Source organism: Neomonachus schauinslandi, chromosome 6, assembly GCF_002201575.2.
Source record: "Neomonachus schauinslandi chromosome 6, ASM220157v2, whole genome shotgun sequence".
In the NCBI taxonomy this organism is placed as follows: domain Eukaryota; kingdom Metazoa; phylum Chordata; class Mammalia; order Carnivora; family Phocidae; genus Neomonachus; species Neomonachus schauinslandi.
The window spans coordinates 96,446,130-96,468,676 of NC_058408.1; the positions used below are offsets into that span (position 1 = coordinate 96,446,130).

At 35.5% G+C, this 22,547-nt stretch overlaps 2 protein-coding genes across 2 annotated transcripts in view; one reads left to right on the forward strand and one right to left on the reverse strand.

Moving 5' to 3' along the window:
* The window catches only part of CTNNA3 (catenin alpha 3), a 1,723,003-nt gene that overhangs the window by 1,270,914 nt on the left and 429,542 nt on the right, over positions 1 to 22,547 (reverse strand). The gene's annotated exons all lie outside the window — the stretch shown is intronic.
* On the forward strand, positions 3,882 to 4,760 carry LOC110589599 (60S ribosomal protein L7a-like). Its single transcript, XM_044916042.1, has one exon. The coding sequence runs from the start codon at positions 3,899 to 3,901 to the stop codon at positions 4,697 to 4,699; it is 801 nt and encodes a 266-aa protein (XP_044771977.1). The 5' UTR covers positions 3,882 to 3,898; the 3' UTR covers positions 4,700 to 4,760.

Consider the following 22,547-nt stretch of genomic DNA (forward strand, 5'->3'; position numbering starts at 1 on the left):
ATGGAACTGGAGGGTATTATGCTGAGCGAAATAAGTCAATCAGAGAAAGACATGTATCATATGATATCATATGACCTCACTGATAGGAGGAATTCTTAATCTCAGGAAACAAACTGAGGGTTGCTGGAGGGGTGGGGGGTGGGAGGGATGGGGTGCCTGGGTGATAGACATTGGGGAGGGTATGTGCTATGGTGAGCATTGTGAATGGTGTAAGACTGTTGAATCACAGACCTGTACCTCCGAAACAAATAATACATTATATGTTAAAAAAAAGAAGAAGGAGATAGCAGGAAGGGAAAAATGAAGGGGGGAAATCGGAGGGGGAGAAGAATCATGAGAGACTATGGACTCTGAGAAACAAACTGAGGGTTCCAGAGGGGAAGGGGGTGGGGGGATGGGTTAGGCTGGTGATGGGTATTAAAGAGGGCACGTACTACTGCATGGAACACTGGGTGTTATACAAACAATGAATCATGGAACACTACAGCAAAAACTAATGATGTAATATATGGTGATTAACATAACATAAAAATACATAAATAAATAAATAAATTCAGAATACTCTAACACTGTAATGATGATGGATAAATCACTTGTAACTATAGTATAACAGTTAAAAAATATTAAAAATAACAAAAGCTACAAAAATTTGCTAATGAACACAACATAAAAAGATGTAAATTGTAACAGGAATAACAAAAAATGTGGGGAAGGATAAAAGGACACAGTTTGGGGGAGACTGGGTGGCTCAGTCAGTTAAGCATTCGACTCTTGACTTCAGCTCAGGTCATGATCTCAAGATTGTGGGATGGAGCCCGCATCAGGCTCTGCACTCTGCAGACTTAGGGAATCTGCTTGAGATTCTCTCACCCTCTCTCTCTGCCCCTCCCCCCCCCACTCACTCTCTCTCTAATAAATAAATAAATCTTTTTTTAAAAGTATATGGCTTTTGTATGCAATCAAAGTTAAGTTGTTATCAGTTTAAAATAAACTGTTATTATTATAAAATGTGTTATTTAAGTCTCATGGTAACCATAAAAAATCCTGCAGTGGCTGAATGGCTCAGTCAGTTAGGTGTCTGACTTTTGATTTCAGCTCAGGTCATGATCTCAGGGTCATGGGATCGAGGCCTGTATCAGACTCCAGGCTCAGCAGAGAGTCTGCTTGAGGATTCTCTCCCTTTCCCCCACCCCTCACCCTGCTCATGCCCTCTCTCTCTTTCTCTCTCTCTGAAATAAATAAATAAATCTTTAAAAAAAAACATAGGGCGCCTGGGTGGCTCAGTTGGTTAAGCGACTGCCTTCGGCTCAGGTCATGATCCTGGAGTTCCGGGATCGAGTCCCGCATCAGACTCCCTGCTCGGCAGGGAGTCTGCTTCTCCCTCTGACCCTCCTCCTTCTCCTGCTCTCTCTCTCTCACTCTCTCTCTCAAATAAATAAATAAAATCTTAAGAAAAAAAAAAAACATAATCCTATTGTGAATACACAAAAGATAAAGATAAAGGAATCAAAGCATACTACTACAAAAAACAAATCAAATTACAAAGGAAGGTAAGAAGAAAGGAAGAAAGAAACAAAGGAACTGCAAAATAGAAAAAAATTGGCAATAGTAAGTCCTTACCTATCAATAATTACTTTAAATATAAGTGAATTAAATTTTCCACTCAAAAGACACATAGTGGCTAAATAGATATTAAAAAAAAAACCCTACATGCTGCCTAAAAGAGACTTATGTTAGCTTTAAAAAACATTCCATGAAAAGGGTAATCAAAAGAGAGGAGAGATGGCTATATTTATATCAGATAAAATAGTTTTTACATCAAAAACTGTCATGATACAAAGAAGAGTATTATATAATGAAAGGGGCCAAGTAATCAAGAGGATATAACAATTATAAATATATATGCACCCAACATCAGAGCACTTAAATATATAATGCAATTATTAACAGATCTGAAGGAAGAAATAGACAACAATAAAATAACAGCACAGGAGTTCAATATCCCACTTTTAGCAATGGACAGATCAACCAGACAGAAAATCAATAAGAAAACATTGGACTTAAACTACATGGTAGGTCAGATGAACCTAATAGACATACAAAACATGGCAGCCAATAGCATCAGAACATACATTCAAGTGCACATAGAACATTCTCTAGGATAGATCATATGTTAATCCATAAAACTAGTCTTAACAAATTTAACACAAATTTAAATTTATCTTTTCAACCCACATGGTATGTGATATGAAACTAGAAATTAATAATAGGAGGAAATTTGAAAATTCACAAATATATTGAAATAACAGATTCTTGCACAACCATTGGGTCAAGAAAATTAAAGAGAAATAAAAATATCTTAAAACCAATGAAAATGGAAACATAACATACCAAAACTTATGAGATGCAGCAAAAGCAGTTTTAAGAGGAAAGTTAAGAGTGATAAATGCCTACATTAATTAAAAAAAAAAGAAGATCTCAAACAACTTGACTTTATATCTCAAGGAACTAGAAGAATAAACCAAGCCCAAAGTTAGCACAGGGAAGAAAAAATAAAGATGAGAGAAAAAAGAGAGAGAAAGAAAAGAAAGAAAAGAAAAGAAAAGAAGAGAAGAGAAGGGACGGGAAGGGAAGGAAAGGGAAAGGAAAAGGAAAAGGAAAAGGAAAAGGAAAGGAAGAAAATCAACAAAACAAAGATTGGTTTCATAAAAAGATAAACCAAATTGACAAACTTTTAGCTGGATTAACTTTTTAAAAGTCCCAAATAATTATTTTAAAAACTGGAAACATTACAATTGATACCACAGAAATTACAAAGGATCATAAGAGATTACTATAAACAATTATATGGGGGCGCCTGGGTGGCTCAGTAGTTAAGCATCTGCCTTCAGCTCAGGTCATGAGCCTAGGGTCCTGGGATCAAGCCCCGCAGCAGGCTCCCTGTTTGGCAGGAAGCCTGCTTCTCCCTCTCCCATTCCCCCTGCTTGTGTTCCCTCTCTCACTGTGTCTCTCTCTGTCAAAAAACAAATAAAAACTTTAAAAAAAAATATATGGCAGCAGACTGGATAACCTAGAAGAAATGAGTAAATTACTAGAAACATACAGGCTACCAAGAATAAATCATGAAGAAATAGAAAATCTGAACAGATCAAGACTAATCAATAATTAAAAATCACCCAACAAAGAAAACACAAGACCAAATGCTCTTCTAGTGAATTCTACCAAACATTTAAAGAAAAAAATAATACCAATCCTCCCCAAACATTTCCAAAAATTTGAAAAGGAGGGAACACTCCCAAACTCATTTTGAAGCCAGCATAACACTGATATCAAAGAAAAGTAGAGGCCTATATCCCTGATGAACAGAGATGCAGAAATCCTCAACAAAATCCTATCAAACTGAATCAAGAGTATATTTAAAAGATCATACACCATGACCAAGTGGGATTTATCCTGGATGCAAGGATGGTACAACATATGCAAATCAATAAGTGTGATATACCACATTATCAAAAGAAAGATTAAAAATCATATGATCATCTAAATAGACACAGAAAAAGCATTTGACACAATTCAATAGTCTTTATGATAAAAACTGTCAACCAATAGGTATAGAAGGATTGTACATCATCACAGTAAAGACCATATATGACCAGCCCACTGTTATCAGATTAAATAATAAAAAGATGAAAGCTTTTCCTCTAAGACAAGAAACAAGACAAGCATGACCACTCTTTCCACTTTTATTCAGCATAGTACTGGAAGTCTTAGGTACAGTAATTGGACAAGAAAAAAAAAAGAGGCATCCAAATTGGAAGAAGTAAAATTGTTTCTGTTTGAAGATGACATGACCCTATATATAAAAGAACTCTAGGGCTCTCTCCTCCAGCAACCCAAGATGCCGAAGGGGAAGAAGGCGAAGGGGAAGAAGGTGGCCCCGGCCCCTGCTGTCGTGAAGAAGCAGGAGGCCAAGAAGGTGGTCAACCCCCTGTTCGAGAAGAGGCCCAAGAATTTTGGCATCGGACAGGACATCCAGCCCAAAAGGGACCTCACCCGCTTTGTCAAATGGCCCCGCTACATCCGGTTGCAGCGGCAAAGGGCTATTCTCTATAAACGTCTAAAAGTGCCTCCCGCGATTAACCAGTTCACCCAGGCCTTGGACCGCCAGACAGCTACTCAACTGCTTAAGCTGGCCCACAAGTACAGACCAGAGACAAAGCAGGAGAAGAAGCAGAGATTGTTGGCCCGGGCCGAGAAGAAAGCTGCGGGCAAAGGGGATGTCCCCACTAAGAGGCCACCTGTCCTTCGAGCTGGGGTTAACACTGTCACCACCTTGGTGGAAAACAAGAAGGCTCAGCTGGTAGTGATTGCACATGATGTGGATCCCATTGAGCTGGTGGTTTTCCTGCCTGCCCTGTGTCGTAAGATGGGGGTTCCCTACTGCATTATCAAGGGGAAGGCCAGGCTGGGGCGTCTGGTCCACAGGAAGACCTGCACCAGCGTCGCCTTCACAGAGGTCAACTCGGAAGACAAAGGAGCTCTGGCAAAGCTGGTGGAAGCCATCAGGACCAATTACAATGACAGATACGATGAGATCCGCCGCCACTGGGGAGGCAACGTCCTGGGTCCGAAGTCTGTGGCTCGCATTGCCAAGCTGGAAAAGGCAAAGGCTAAAGAACTGGCCACCAAACTGGGCTGAGTGGATGCTGTTGAATTTTCTGTACATAAAAGTAATAAAACATGGTCTCTCAAAAAAAAAAAAAGAACTCTAGGGGCGCCTGGGTGGCTCAGTCAGTTAAGCGGCTGCCTTCCGCTCGGGCTCCATGTTCGTTAAGGAGCCTACTTCTCCCTCTCCCTCAGCTGCTCCTCTACTTGTGTTCTCTCTCTCTCTGTCAAATAAATAAAATCATCAAAAAAAAAAAAATCTCTAAAGATACCACCAAGAACTTTTAAAACTAAAAGCATATTTACTAAAGTTACAGGATAAAAATCAACATACAGAAATCAGTTGCATTTCTACACACTAAAAATGAACTATTAAAAAAATTTATAGAAAACAATCTCATTTGAAAAAGCACCCAGAAGAACAAAATACTTGGGTGCCTGGGTGGCTCACCTGGTTTGGCATCTGCCTTCGGCTCAGGTAATGATCCCGGAGTCCTGGGATCAAGTCCCACATCAGGCTCCCAGCTCAGCAGGGAGCCTGCTTCTCCCTCTGACCCTCTTCCCTCACATGCTGTTTCTCACTCTCTCCCTCTTAAATAAATAAATAAATAAAATATTGGGAAAAAAAACAAAATACTTAAGAATAATTTAGCAAAGGAGATGACAGATCTGTATACTGACATTATAAAGCATTAATAAAGAAATTGAATAAAATAATAAATAAGCAAATATGAAAGGATATCTTATGTTCACAGACTGAAGATTCATATTGCTAAAATGTCCAGATACAACCCATGTAATCTACTAAGTCAATGCAATCCCTATCAAAATTCCAATGGCATTTTTCACAGAAATTGAAAAAAACAATTCCACAATTCATATAGAACCACAAAAGACCCCCAATAGTCAAAAGTTTTGAGCAAGAAGGACAAAATTGGAAGCATCACTCTTCCTAATTTCAAACTGTATAACAAAGCTTCAGTAATCAAAACAGTATGATACTGGCATAAAAGCAGCCACATAGATACGGAACAGAAATAGAAAGCCCAGAAATAAACCCATACATATACATTCAACTAATCTTCAAGAAGAATGCCAAGAACACACAATGTGGAAAATATTGTCTCTTCAATAAATGGTGCTGGGACAACTGGATAATTGCATGCAAAATGATGAAACTGAATGCTTATATTACACCATAAACAAAAATCAACTTAAGAGGAATTAAAAACTTAAATGTAAAACTTGAAAGTGTAAAACTCCTAAAAGCAAATATAGGGGGAAAGTTCCTTCATGTGGCTCTTGGTAATGCTTCTTTGGATATGAATGGCAACGAAAGTAAAAACAGACAATTGGGATTACATCAAACTAAAGAATTTTTGCACATCAAAAGAAACAATCAACAAAATGAAAAACAACATACAGGATGGGAGAAAATACTTGCAAATTGTATATGTGATAATGGGTTGACATCCAAATTATATAAAGAACTCTTGCAACTCAATAGCAAAAACAAAAAACAAACACTTCAATTAAAAAAAATGGACAAAGGACTGAATAGATATTTCTCAAAAGAAGACATACAAATGGACATTAGGTATACGTAAAAGTGCTCAACATCATTAATCATTAGGGAAATATAAATCAAAACCACAAAGAGCTATCACTTCACACCTTTTAGAATGTCCATAATTAAAATATAAATACATAAAATTACACATATATGGCAAGTGTTGGTGAGGATGTGGAGAAGAGGGAATCCTTGTGTATTGTTAGTGGGGATACAAATTGGTACAGCCATTATAGAACACGTATGGAATTCCCTCAGAAAATGAAAACTAGAACTACCATATGATCCACCAACCCTACTCTGTCTATTTACCTACAGGAATTGAAATCAGGACCTCAGATACCTGCAATCCCATGTTCATTGCAGCATTATTCATAATAGTCAAGAATATGGACTACATGTCAATCAGTAGATAACTGATAAAGAAAATGTGGAATATATGTACAAAAAAATATTATTCAGCCTTAAAAAAGAAAAAAATCCTGCCATTTGTAACAACATGGACCTGGAGGACAATATGCTAAATGAAATGAGCCAGACACAGAAAAACAAACATTTTATTACCTCACTTATACGTGGAATCTAAAATAGTCAAACTCATAGAAGCAAAGAGTAAAACAGTGGTTTTCAGAGACTGGTGGGAGGGGAAAAAGGGGAGGTGATGGTCAAAGGGTACAAATTTTCAGTTATGCAAGATAAATTTTGCAGATCTGCTATATAGCACAGTACCTGTAGTTAACAAAACTATATTGTATACTTAAATTTTGCTAAGAGGATAGATCTCATGTTAAGTGTTCTCAGCACAAAATAATAATAAGGTTGATGATGATGAAAAAGAAGAAGGTGGGAGTAAACTGGGTGGTGATGAATATGTTTATGGTCTTGATAGTAATCATTGTTTCCCAAGTGTACACTTACCACCAAAATCATCTAGCTATATATATTAAATATGTTCAACTTTTTACATGTCAATCATACCTCAGTAAGGTGGTTTATTAAAAAAAGCTCATCTTTTAATTAAAAAAAAGAATTATCTGTCCTGAAAAGTATAGCAGTGTGTTGAAATATTCTCTCAGTGCGTTTTTGTGGCATTAATTCTATGAAAGATAAACAAGAGCTCACTCTATTGAACATAGAAAATATTTTCCCTTTCTTCTAGGATTTGCTCAATATATACTTACCTCTCTCACACTCTGCTGACGAGATGTTTGTTTCTTTTTTTTTCAAAAAAGAGCCCTAACCCCATTGTCTTCTAGTAGATTGCTTCTATTTAGGAGGTGGTATAGCTTAGAGATTATGAGACCAGGTATAACTCATGGGAGCAGTTAGCCTGGGTTTGAATCCTGGCTCATTAGCTATGAGTAAATTTAACCATGTTGTTATCAGCCTTCATATTCTCATCTCTTTCATTATATCTTGTAAGTTCTTTGGTTAGGGAATTTGATTCCTCATTTTTCTTCACACTACTCAGAATTGAAGACTCTAAAGTAACTTGTACAGGATTACTCAGCTAGTAAGTAGCAGAAGCAAGATTCTGTCCAGTCTATTTCCAATTCCATGTTATAACTACTATGCAATTCTGCTTTCATTGTTTCATTTAATCATCACCAACCTCCTCGTGAGGTATTATTTTTTTTTAAGATTTTATTTATTTTTTAGAGAGCGAGCGAGAGAGAAACAGCATGAGAGGGGAGAGGGTCAGAGGGAGAAGCAGGCTCCCCGCTGAGCCGGGAGCCCAATGTGGGACTCGATCCCAGGACCCTGGGATCATGACCTAAGCCGAAGGCAGACGCTTAACCATCTGAGCCACCCAGGTGCCCCGAGGTATTATTAATTTATAAATGTTAAAACTGAAGGTAAGCAAGATTATGTAATTTATCTAATGATACTCTTAAAAGAGAAGATTTATAATACTACTCTAACTTTATAAAACTTCCAATCCACATAATTTCCTACTACTCTGGGGAAGCTGAGATTCAACCACCTGGTATACAACTCCACTCACTTCTCTCTCAACACACTTTTCATCCATTTTTTCTTCTCATCTGTCTTCAGGATAATCTTTCTCCCTCTCTCTCTCTCTCTCTCTCCCCCACTCTTTTCCTCTCCCCCTCTCTCCTCTCCATCTCCTTTTCAAGACCAATTTTCTGTGCTCCTATCTCAAGCTTCAAGTTACCTTTGATTATTCCTTCCTTACATTTTCAGTCCCTCTTCTGAGCCTACTATGATATTAGCTACTGTGCTAGGGATTGGTAATGGAATAGAGAGAATCCTTGCCCTCCTCAAAGGGCTCATGGCCTAAAGGAACTGACAAATATTAACTAAATAATTACAGAAACATATAACTACAATGTGGATGTGTGGTATAAATAAAAAGAATTGAAAGTTAAGAATAGGTTGGTCAGGCATAACACTGGGCAACTGGGTGCAGATCAAGACAACTAAAGGCAATGCAGCCAAGTAAGCTCCAGGGAATTCACAGGATTCTCAGGGAGGGCTTTGGATTTCCACAGAACACAACATTGAAAGTTTAGAGGTAACCATATCCAGATCTTATCTTACCAGGTCTTCAGTAGGCATAAGAGTTATAATTATATGGAACTTAGAGCAAGAGGTAGAAGACTGTGATATCTGAAAATAAGCCAAAGGGAAGAGATGGACTTTACCCCTAAAATAATAAGCTAAAGTACCCAGTCTGAAATTGAGTAAGACACAGAAAACTGCCTGAAAGGCAGAGAAGAGGTCCATGCAATCAGAAAGAAAATATATATTGAGTTTATCTATAGGAGTATAGTAAAATCAGAACCTGCAAAAGAATGATCAAAATTAAATTGCAAAATCTTTGGCACACTCATACGTATTTTAAAAATTTATAAAAGAGGTATATGACCCATAGACTGAGAGTGTGATAACCAGCCCAAATAATGATACAGGGAATGACTTAAATGTATAAATCTTTCAATGGAGTAGCTATAGTTTAAATCAACATTGCTGATCATTTTTCTTTTTCTTTGCTACCTAAAACCTATCTTTCAGGAAAGAACATATAATATAAGGTTATTTTAGTCAATATGAGTTACGGTGAAAGAAAACTCTGTGGCCTTGAGAAACAGAAATAAATGCTAGCTTTTGAGAATATTGAGATCATCACTCTATATGTATTTGAAAGTAAACAATGACGAGGTGAATCCATATAAAATAAGTTGGAAAGATTGCCAGAATATATTGTAGAATAAAAAACAAAAGTTGTAGATGATATGTACAATCACATCATATATATTAAAAAAAACAAGCACACCATACTTTAGATTTCCCCTGAGAACACATAAATATATTAAAGCCTAGTAAAAGGTCTAAAGGAAACACACCAATGCCATAGCACTTGTTATCTCTGAAAAGAATCCAGACTGGGGTGGTGGGCAATGTTTTAATTTTTTGATAATAGCCTAATTGTGTATTACTTATAAAACTACATGCTAATCAAAAATTCAAATTCTTAATTTTTGTTAAAAAATGACAATTATTAATCAAACATTTATTATTCTATTAGATTTTAAATATCAACCAAATAATTATTTTGGAATTGTAATAGAAAAAATAATCCTTCCTTTCTTTACCAGAATTAAGTGTGATATTAAGTTTTCATATTAATTAGTTTGAAGGATTTCAACTAAAGCTATGTTGGGTTTCATATTACAAATATATTTGATTAATATATGTCTTTTCAAAAATAAAGACATATGACCTTAAGTACACCAGGGCTATCTTTTTACTTTTTTTTAATTTTTATTTAAATTCCAGTTTCAGGTGTACAATTCAGTGATTCATCATTTACATACAACACCCAGTGCTCATCACAAGTGCACTCCTTAATCCCCATCACCTACTTAATCCATCCTCCACCCCCACCTTTCCCCTGGTAACCATTAGTTTGTTCTCTACAGGGCTCTCTTTTTTAGTGGAGCTTTGGAATAAAAAAAAAAAAAAAAAAAACCCACGAGTGTTAAACTTGACCTTCCACTCACATTAAGAAAGTGGTTTAAACTGCATAAACCTTTATTTTGTTCCTTTTAGAGTGGGGGAAATAAAACCTACACCCATCATACTGGATTGGATTTAATGTAGCTTTATAATATATTTTAATAATTGGTGGAACAGATCCCACATCGTAGTTTCCTTGCTAATACTACTTTTACTTTTATATGTACTACAACCTACTCCTGATGAACAGAAGGAAGCTACACTTCCTAAAACAGAATATTCTATATACTACAGATATGTATCAGAGAGTTATTCTTTCTGCAAATATTTATTAATCATCTAACATACTTCAGATTCTGAGCTAGGCTTTGGCCATGCCTTACCAGGAATATAGGAAGTTCTAAAAAAATCTTAAACAAGCTAAAGCATAAAATCAGTAAGGTTGGAAAAAGTTTTCTGTATTTTAATAAACATGATGTAATAAACCCTACTCATCATTCACACACTCTATATTCTATGATGAGATTGATCCGATTTATATTGAAAACAATAAAAATCTTACACCTATTCTCCAAAGTGAAATTGCCTATCAAAAGAGATGTAGCTATGATTATAATCAAGTACCAACATTCTTCACAAAACCACATGCAAGTGTTTCAAGTTGGGAGCAGCAGAAATAATAACCACATAGCAGAAATAATGTTCCTCAAGCAACTACATTATCAATCTTCAGAGTGAGTGATAAAAATGGAACAAAATTTCTCCTTATGATTACCAACAGAAAATGCTATTGAGAGAACTCACAGGCTCTCCTTTGTCTAGAATATCCATTATTTTAGTGCATTTCCATTTAATGAAATTGAAGAATGGAAGCTTTAGATATAAAAATTGTAAAAGAAGGCAAAATGTAAGAAATAAACTATAAATTAGCAAAATGATCAACAAATATCATTTGTTATGGTAAATTAGTGTAAGTTATACACACAAAGTGAATAGCTATATTAAATAAAAATGCAAATAATTAACATTCTGTTATGGATTAATATAAAAGAAAATATTTTAGAAAGACATTCTATATACTTATAAATTAAATTAGGTATATACAGACTACCTTAAAATTTTTCCTCTAAATGATGAGTGCAGACCATTTAAATAGCCCAGTGAATATTATGAGAGTGGTTTTACCAGAACACCAATAAAAATTTCAGTCATCTAATTCATTTCACCTGAGGTAGTAACCTCTTCTCCTCGACATATTTATGTCAGAGTTCAGCAATTCAGTCTATGCACAGCATCATATCATGACTTGTTTGCTTCAGTTTTTATCTGGTTATATCAAAAATAAAATAAACTTTCAAGAATTCTTCTATTTTCAAGACCTCTTTTTAAAAGAACTATAAAATTCCAAGAAGATGTTGATTTTGTTGTAATATTGAATATAATACTGCATGAATCTTAGTCTATTCTTACCAGAATATTGCTGAATGAGGCAATATATTGTAATGAAGGAGCAAGTTATGTCTTTGTTATTGATTATCTACTTGGAAACATGTGTTTACATGTTTGTCATCTCTACTTATGGCCTGTTTTTAAACCATGTGTAAAAAAATTCTACAAATATATCAGCAATGATGATTCATTTATTCTGTTCACAATGAACTTAGAGAAAATACAGATAGTTTTTATATGCAATAATATTGTCACTAAAAATATACCATATGCTCCAATATTCTTAATTTTCTCAGTAATTTCATATGTGTTCTACCTTCTATGTTCATGCATTCTACTGATTGCAACCTAACTGAATACAAACCTGCAAAATTCAAGCAAACATTTGGACACTTACTGCCATTTCCAACATTTATGTGAGTTGTTATGCCTGTAGATTTCTCCCAGAAAGCAACTCACTGACAAAGGAGAGAAAGGGTACACAGGGGGGCAACTGGAAAAAATAAGTAATCCCATTTGTGCTCTATTTCTATTTGATTCTACCTTCTACTTCTGTCTATAATTATGTCCTTTGGGAAAAATAGCATGTTAAGTATAAGCCCTGGATTCACGGATGGATTGTGCATAGTAGAACATAGAAAAAAAGAGTAGCCAATGCAGCACAGTCATACTTAGTAACAGTAAAACTCTCAAAGTCACATCTGCCCTAGAATCCCTTGAAAAATTGTGAGTGGGAATGTGACTGTTAGGTGATGACAATTCCTCAATAATAGCACCCTTCAGATGCTCTTGATACGGTCCCTAACTCCTTCCTCATGTTCTCTAGAATACAGCTATTTAGAGACTTGGGGGGTAATATTCCGAATATTATTACAAACGACTAGAGATGTTCTTGGCATGAAAAGAGTTAAGAATCTGGTATTTTTCTGGAGTTGAATATACAGTTAAATATAAATTAACTCAAACATTTCTAAGTAATTTTCTAGTTAACTGGGCTACAAAAAAAAAATTGTTCAAGTCACTGTGTTTGAAAATCTGTATTTAGAATGTATTAACCTATAAGTGCCACAAAATTATCTTTCTGGATTCTCCATAAAGACTATATAGTCTTGATAAGAAGTTGGGATGAAACTGTATTGACTCCAAAGTATACTCTAGAGTGGTATCCAAAAGACTCTTCTGTGATGATGAAAATTTTCTCTATCTACAAAGGGCAATACAATAGCCACTAGCTACATGTAGCCATTAAACACTTAAAATATAGCTAATGCAACTAAGGAACTAAATTTTAACTTTTATTTAATTGCAAATGATTTAACTGCAAATTCAAGTAACTACACTTGACAAGTGGCTACTACATTGGACAATACAGCTCCAGAAATTGGTTTTCATTTTATTTTCCACATAAGATTCTTTTTTTTTTTTTATGATATCCTCTTGGCTGGGTTTCACTAGATAAAAGACAGTGATGCAGGTAGAAGAGATCAGTATCTCTGTACTACCACTTGTTGCTTAGAAAAACTCTCCTACAACAAAGAACCACCATTGGTGCCTATATCTATATCAAAAGTGATTGACTGATTGTGATTAAAGGCACTATTTCCCTCAACTGGCAGGTTACTTTGGAGAAAGCACTGGAGGAGGACAGCATTATAACCTGTCAGTCATTATTAAGGCCTTATTTTATCAAGTCCTTTTCCCTTATGACTAGTTGGGAATAAGTTAGTTAAAGTAAGAAAAAGAGACAGCTCCAGATAACATGAATCACAGTGTGAAAGGGCAGGAAGCAAGGTTTGGGTGACACTTACCCAGTATTGGGTATTGGTGGGACAAGAGAGAACAGATACCCTGAGAAAAAAGAATTCTGAAGGGAAAGATGGAGAGGACCACCAAAGAGAACATTCACCTATTCCACAGTTTAATCCATGTTGCTCCATTTAAATCCTTCTCTTTTTTTAGTCAAAAAGAATCGTTTCAGTGCTATTCATAATAGGGTGTACATGTGTCACTGGAAAGGTCAGTCTCTGGTTTAATGTCTTTTCCAAATTAAGAATACCTGTAAAAAAAAAAATCAACTCATTATGTACTTACTGCTGTTTAGATCTTTTTGCTTTACTAGTTACATAATGACATACTCAGAAGTTGGTCAGAAAAATGTTAAACCAGGATCATTCATCTGCTATTCAGTGGTCTCTTGGGAGATTTTACCAAAGGGCTTTATTTTTTATCTTGGTGCTTAATCAATCTAATTTAGATTTTTAATTCTATTAAGGCAAAAAAATATGTGAAATACAAGGAGGAGGAGGAGGAGAGGAGAAAGGGAGGGAAGGGAGATGCAAAGAAGGCAAAGGGGGAGGAAGATTGAGGGGAAAGGATGGGAGGGAAGTTGAGGAGGGAACTGAGAAAAAAGGAGAGGGGGGAAGGGAGGAGAAAGGAAAGCAAAGGAGGTGAGAAGAACAAAAGTGAAGAAGTAGTAGTTTGCTAAAGCTCCTGTGTCATGCACATTGGCTATAATGAAACCAACGTGCTCCTGTGTTTAATGATTTAGCAGAAAATTTAGGTGATAAGAGAATGATTACAAAGTACCTGACAATTCAGCCAAAAAAAATCCAGCTTTCATCACTACGGAAGACTTTTGTTTTGCTTCAAGTTTTTATTTAAATTATAGTTAGTTAACATATAGTATAATATTGGTTTCAGGAGTAGAATTTAGTGATTCATCACTTACATACAACACCCAGTGCTCATCAAAACAGGAGTCCTCCTTAATACCCATCACCTATCTAGCCCATTCCCCACCCACCTTCCCTCCAGCAACCCTCAGTTTGTTCTCTATAGTTAACGGTCTCTAATTGTTTGTTTACCTCTCTTTTTTTTCCTTCCCTTATGTTCACCTGTTTTGTTTCTTAAATTCCACATGAGTGAAATCACATGGTATTTGTCTTTGACTGACTTATTTTGCTTAGCATAATATACTCTAGCTCCATCCACATCACTGCAAATGGCAAGATTTCATTCTTTTTGATGGCTGAGTAAGATTCGTGTGTGTGTGTGTGTCTGTGTGTGTATTCACACCACCTCTTCTTTATCCACTCATCAGTCGATGGGCATTTGGACTCTTTGCATAATTTGGTTATTGTTGATAATGCTGCTATAAACATCAGGGTGCATGTGCCCCTTCGAATGTGTCTTTTTGTATCCTTTTGATAAATACCTAGTAGGGCAATTGCTGGGTTGTAGGGTAATTCTATTTTTAACTTTTTGAGGAACCCCCATACTGTTTTCCAGAGTAGCTGCACAGTTTGCATGCCTACCAACAGTGTAAAAGGGTGCTATAGAAGACTTTAAAAGGCCACTGATTTTTTTGTTTTAAAAACTGCAGTTGTCTAACATGTCCCTTTCTGAATGTTACAACATTCCCATAGTTTTGATGAATGGGATGCAGAACAACATTAAAAAACAAACTTAATGTTAAAAGAATGCATCTACATAACCAGACTATTTTTCAATTAGATACTGATCTTATGCCGTGTGATATGGTATAAAATAGCATAAACTATATACTTTAAATTTAGCAATACATAATGCCATGAAGGAAAATTCTGTCACTGGACCCCATTTCAGACTTTTCTAATTAGGATGCCTTAAACCATTAATTTACCATCATGAATGCCAAGCAAAATTGTGGTAAGGACTCTTTCTCCCTTTGCCTTGCCAACAAAAGAAAAAGTAATTGAATATAAAAACCAAAATCAGTGCTTGAAAGGAGTGTCCTATCTAGAGAGAGACTAAAAGGGATATATATCAGGATAGCTAATGGAAGGAAGTATCAGGTGTCAATAAAAACTAATTTAGGTAAAAATGAACAGGATTATATTTCTGTAGTCTGGGTGAGAAATTATTAAATTTAAAGGGTTCCAAATTTAATTTAATTATGGCCATGCCTGCCCATAGTTGAAGATCTGGCAAGGAAAAAGTGTGTGGAAATTTCAAAATATCCTCAGGAATTATGAGTCAAGGAAATGGGAAGGAAATGGGAGTTGATAAAAGAGAACCCAACATTCCGTTTTTTATACTGAGGCAAAGCAATTTGATGTTACCCCAAGAAAGCACAAAATTCCTTCAGAGCCAGAATTCTTGGTTGATACAGCATCTGCATCAGCACTGAATGTGATTCTCCCTCTAACATAAGTGGTTGTAAGGAGACTCTGGTAAATTGTGGCCTTTTTGCTTTATGATGAGGGCCAGTGAGTGGGGTTCTGTAGCAGGTCAAAACTCTCATGTCTTTCCCAGCTCAAGCCACTCCTGCTGTTTCGTTATTCCAAAGATGTCCACAGGTCATGTACCAGGATAGATAATGATGCTCAGTCTATTGCTGTTTCCTCATTAATCACTCCAAATCTCATTAATCACCTTTTCAATGACAACTGTAACATAAACACCATATACACTAGACTTCATTACAAATATTTTAAGCCCTACATTTATAAATTAGGAATATTCAGACTTGGAAATTCTTCAATATTAGAAAATGTCAAATAAAACAGACTATTCTCACCGCCTTCAATACGATGTGTCTCATCTGTTTTTCATCAAGACATCAGTTGAGCTCAACTGATGTTCTCTCAGTCTCTGGGTCATGCACCCATTGGCAGAATCTATTTTATTACACTGCCTCATCCATCACCAGAGTTTCCACCCTGCCTCTGGCCTCCATCTCTCTCCCTGTAAGCTGACCTCATCCACTAACCCAATGGTCACACAACTAAGATAGTAATGTGAAAAGAAAAATATGGTCAGGCTCATTCTAGGCATTGAAGAAGCCACTGGGCCTTACTCGAGACAACATGGTTTCCCTGTGAAACATATAAGATTAATCTACCTCCCACAAACAACGACCCCTCTTCAAAACTCATGTCTTCTGGCAGGCTGCTTAACAAATATAACCTCTGGCAGCTGCATGACAGATCCATGCATCTGCACCATATACATCTGTACAGGCTGCTTTTTCATCGTAGGATATGACATATGCCAATTGAATGGCTTATAGATACGACATACGCCAATTGAATGGCTTATAGATATGACATACGCCAATTGAATGGCTTATAGATACGACATACGCCAATTGAATGGCTTATAGATACGACATATGCCAATTGAATGGCTTATAGATACGACATACGCCAATTGAATGGCTTATAGATACGACATATGCCAATTGAATGGCTTATAGTAGGTATGGAGAGGAGTCGGGGCTGGCCAGCACTTCATATCTATTCATTGCTTTTCTTTTTTTTTTTTCCTTTGCTATGGGGCTTTTGGTCGTTGTTCTTTTGGATTTTGACTGCTAAATTATTCACTTAACTTCAAGTGGTTGTTTGTGGCTAACAAAACTGAGATTTTGTGATTTGCACTTAATCCAAACTGCTTAGATGTCAGTGATCAACCTAAATCAGCAGGCTTCACTTTAACTGCAATTCTATCTTGGATTTCACATGTTAAAAGTGAGCTGGGATCAGGTGAAGGGAATTAAGCAGAATACAAGTCAATCTGAAAGGAACCAAATTTAGTTAGGCAGGACCGGCCACATAATTTGGGAGGCTCAGTGCAATGAAAATTCAGGACTCTTTATTCAAGATGTATTCAGAATTTCAAGATAGCAACTTCAGATCATGAAACTAAATATGAGATCCTTATAACTATGGGGCCCTAAGCAACTGCACAGGTTGTATGATCATGAAGACAGCCCCAGATTTTTTAAAGAAGATATTTTTGCCATTTCTTTTAAACATTAAGTATACTTACTATAAAAACTAATATGTTGGCAATATTTTCTTCACAATCAATAGTATCTTCAACAAAAAGTTTGTGTTTAGAACTTACAAAGACTGTTCCTTTTCAACTGTTCTCAGAAAACAAGCTTTGTAATTCTACTCATGGCATAAAGTTTAATGAGGTTTCAAAATATAATTGCCTGCCACTTTTCTTGCCTTTCCAAATCTACTATAAATACTAAAATGTGCAAATAATGCTTGTAAATAATATCCATGGCTGGACTTAAGCAACCCTAAATCTTAAACTTAATAGTAAACATACCTGCTATTAACAAAAGCTATAGGTGCCAAACTCTAGGAAAAGCATGGCTGTTGTACAATGTTCTCTATAATAAAGCAGTAATCAACATCCTAAGGAGCAAAGCACGGCACTCTACTGGGACCCACACCACTAACCAAATTTCATCAAACCATGTCCTAATAACAAAGAAGTCTAAAATTTTCCATTCCCCATACTTTGATTAGAGCAAAAACAGAGTCCTCTAAATTATAGCTGAGATTCACAGGACCAAACACCAATAAAATAATATTTTACTAATTTTTTTAAATGTAAGAAATAAATCTAAGCCATTCTGGGACACTTCTTTCTCAATCTTTAGAGTTGCTACAACTGTCAATTCTTCCTTCTTTCTATATATCCCTTCCCTTTCCATTTTCAAGCAATCTTATTACCTCTTAATAGAAATGTTACAAAAATCTCTTGATTCTTCTTGCCTCCATCCATGCAGCCCTACAAAATAATCTGAACCTCATGGTTGATTAATCTTCCTACATCTACTTGATTATCTCCCTTTCCTAATCAAACATACCTTACTTAATAAAGTCCAAATTTCTTGGCTTGGTATTCATTATGGTTCCTTCAGATTTGGTTTCCAAGCCATACTGTCTACTGTTTTCCTGCTATAGACACTATAATACAGTGTTTAGGAATGTGGGCTGGAAATTCCAATTTCATTACTGTAGCAAAGGAGCACTACTATTAGCCCTCTCTTTAAAAGAGAAAGATATGAGCTTAGGAATGTGATTTCCCTAAGAAAGAAACAAGCTTTTACTAAAAAGACATTTTAAGGCAAATCTCTTGGACCTAAAAGTACTTATTCCCCCCCCCCCAGGTAAGTGTTATAAAATGTCTTAATTGCTCCTAATAAGAAAGCTGAATTTATAAGCTCCTGAACTAAACAACAGAATACACTGATTTACTGACTAATCAAACTGACGTAACAGTCCCGAGTAAGACTAACTGCAATTCCATTCTGCCATTCATCCTTAATGATGTGTTCCTGTGTGGAGGCTTTCTGCCAGTCCACGTAAAAAAGATAAGGACTCTCTTGCTAGTAAATCATCTTATTAAAGAGCCCCCATATACCCACCCAAATTGTAAATCTTTATATTTGTTTAGGCATTGAAGTTTGTAAAATCCCTTTAAATAATTGAAAAGTCATTAAATGTCCTATCACAATTCTCCCCATTCTTTTTTTTTTAAGATTTTATTTATTTATCTGAGAGAGAGAGAAAGAGCACAAGCATGGGGAGGGGCAGAGGGACAAGCAGACTCCCCGCTGAGCAGGGAGCCTAATATGGGGCTGTAGTGTTCCATGATTCATTGTTTGCGTATAACACCTCCTGCTATCTTCTTCTTCTTAGATGTCAGTGATCAACCTAAATCAGCAGGCTTCACTTTAATTGCAACTTTAATTCCAGCTTTTCAACCCAGGAATGCCTTTCTCAAGGACCTGGGAACCATCTCTTGTGCAATCATCAAAGAAATAGCACCTCTATCTCCCAGTTTTTGTGGAAGGGTAGAAGCCTAACTTCTGTGAGGACCTGGCTCACATCACAGTCCCATTTCTTGTCAAAAGATATAAGAAGTTTAATTTTCCTATGGATAAAGGCAATTAGCTAACACAGACTATCATTCTAATTACCTGGTTAATTTAGGATGACCTATGTATGCAAATGATACTAGCAAGTCGTCTTATTTGAGACTAGTTATTGTTTATCTTGAGAACATGTATATAATGGGTTGGTCTCTGCTTAGCTATGCAATATGGTGAGATTTCTCTTTGTATCTGCAGTCTCTTTAGTGGGTTGCCTGTGATTATTAGTATCACATTCTTGTTTAATGTTTATTCCATAATAAAATTTGTCTTTCTCTTTTACCTTTGTAGAACTTTTCTGGGTTAGCAGGAGATGTTGTTTTTAATGTTATTTTCCCAAAACTCACTAGAAATCATTATATTATATATTGTTTAAATGTAAATGTGCACATATATTAACTTCTAAATATAAAATGAAAAGGACAAATTAAGAGAGGATAAGGAGGGAAAGTATAAGAGGTGAAGGGGAAAGAAGGGAGGGAGGAAGAAAAGAAAGAAAAGGCTAATGGTAAAAGTAAAAAAAAAAAAGAAAAAAAGCAATTCCACTTAGGGGGAAAAAGACTTCAAAAAAAAATTAAGACTCCAATAGTACTCTAGAATCAGAGGCTTTAGGAATTGAACACATTGTCTGCTAAGTAATTAAAGGACAGAAAAATTTAGCCAATATTGTGCTCTCAGAAAAAATTGACTCAGCAACTGACCCAGACTGAAGTCAAGTACAGAGTTTCTTAATCTTTACTGTGTCCTGGATTCCACCGTAAATCTGGTGAAAATTAAAATCTCTTCTCAAAACAATGATTTTAATCAATAAAATCAAAGATAGGCTTAAAAGGAAACCAATTACATTGACAATTATAAAAATGTTATTAAATTTGCCATATTAACACATAATACAACAAGATCTAGCAGTGGATCTATTAACTCCCACAATTTAGAGGAAATGACACACATAAATGATATTTTGTATAACTGTAATGTGGTATGAAAATATCTGTAATTCCTTTTTTTTTAAGATTTATTTATTTATTTGAGAGAGAGAGCACGAGCAGGGGGAGGATCAGAGGGAGAGGGAGAATCTCAAGCAGACTCCTCACTGAGCACAGAGCTCAATGCCGGGCTCCATTCCATGATGCTGAGATCATGACCTGAGCCAAAACCAAGTCAGAGGCTCAAACGACTAAGCCACTCAGGCACCCCTGAAAATATCTGTGGTTCTATTGATGACAAAGTCTAGGTATTGCCAACTACTATGGACTGTCACCTATATTAATAATTAAACAAAATGTTAAATTTCAGATCCAATCTAAAAATAAAGATGCATTTTCTTCCCATCCAATCCACAGACACCTTGTATTCCAAAAACAGATCCCCATGGACTTCAGTGTAAGACATCCTCTGGGAGTTATAACTTTAAAACCCAGAGTGGGATCTTTGACCGGGGAATCTAGGCAATGTCCACCACAAGGGACAAGAAGTTCCTATTCTGGAAAGACAAACCACTTTCTTGATCTAAAGGAGCATCTATACCTTCTTACTCTCCTTCCTCCAATATATTACAACTCGACCTAACTAACATTCCTATAATAAGGACCTTACAAGTAAGACTACAAGGAAATTACACTAATATTTAGTTTAAGATGTAAAATACATTGCAGCTATTGGTACTATACAATCTAGATTGATGGTTCTCAATATTTAGTGTGCAAGGATCACCTGGGAAATTTGTTTCTTAAAAATGATTCATAAACCCATCATCAGAGTAGATCTAAAAGGGGAACACAAATCTTCACTTTTACTAGCACCCAAAGTGATCCTTATGCAAGTGGTTAATTGCCAAACATTTGAGAAGTACCAAGAGAATTAAAGAGAGGCCTCAAGCTCAACAAACAGAAGTACTAAACTATTAAGAAAATATAATTAGTATAATGAACATCCTCAAAGAGATTTAATCATTTATCATAATTATAAAAAGAATTGGAAACTAAAAAATGTATTACAGTTATAAAAATTACACAACTGAAGACTTGAACAGCAGAATGAACACCTAATAACAAAATCAGGGATGAGGAAACAAAGACAAAGAATTCTGCCAACATGAAAAATGGCAAGAATATGCGAACTATGAGAAATAAAATTAAAAGCCAGGAGACTCACCCAGACAGGCCAACATCCATCTTACTAGGAGTTTCAGAAAAGAAAATAAATAAATAACAAGAGGAAAAAAAATCCTCTGCCTGGAAAAGGGTCTGGAAAATATACACAAAATCCTTAACCACAGTTATCTCTGGCAATAAGAATGGAATGGAGGTGGAGTAAAAAGGAACACTAAAAATTCCTTTACATATTTCTGTAATTGTATGATTATTTTATAAGAATAAATTCAATCTTTATGAAATTGGGTAATTTAATCATAAATGAATAAAATTAATGTCAAAGATGTACCAGAAAAACGTTAATAGAAAGAAAGCCATGAATATCAATATAAATACCAGCAAAATAGAATTCAGAGCAGACACTATGAAATAGACAAAGGGAAACATTTCATAAGGATAAAAGGTACAATCCATCAGGAAGTCATGATAGTCAAGAACATTTCTGAACCCAATAATATAAGTTTCTAAATATATGGAACAAAATGCCACTAGAAATACAAGGAGAAAATGGAATTCTCCTGTAATATGGGAAAGTTCAAGACAGCTCTCTCAAACGTGATGTAGGAAATAAGAGAAAGAATGCAGATAATTTATTACAATTAAGGTAATGGATTTTTTAGAAGTGCCTATTGAACAGAGAGAGAATATACATTTTTTCAAATATATGTGGAACTTTCATAAAACCATAAATTAAGCCACGAAGAAAATTTACAAGTTTCAAAAAAATTCCAAAATCTTACAAACTAAAAGCTATATTTTTGAACAAAATTCAGTGAAACTAGATATTAATTTAAAAGAATGACAAAAACAAACAAAAGCCAAATTAAAAATTTTACAAGATCTTTCTGAGAGTCTTAGGCAAAAAAAAAAAACAGTAGTTAGGTAGATAGATAGATATAGATGCTTATTTGGAAAAGAAAAAAAAAAGAAATGTATTTCATCTCAAATATAAGGTGTCCTGAGGAAAACTGACATTGTGAATAAATTTATTTTTTTATTCCTGCTTTAAAATAAA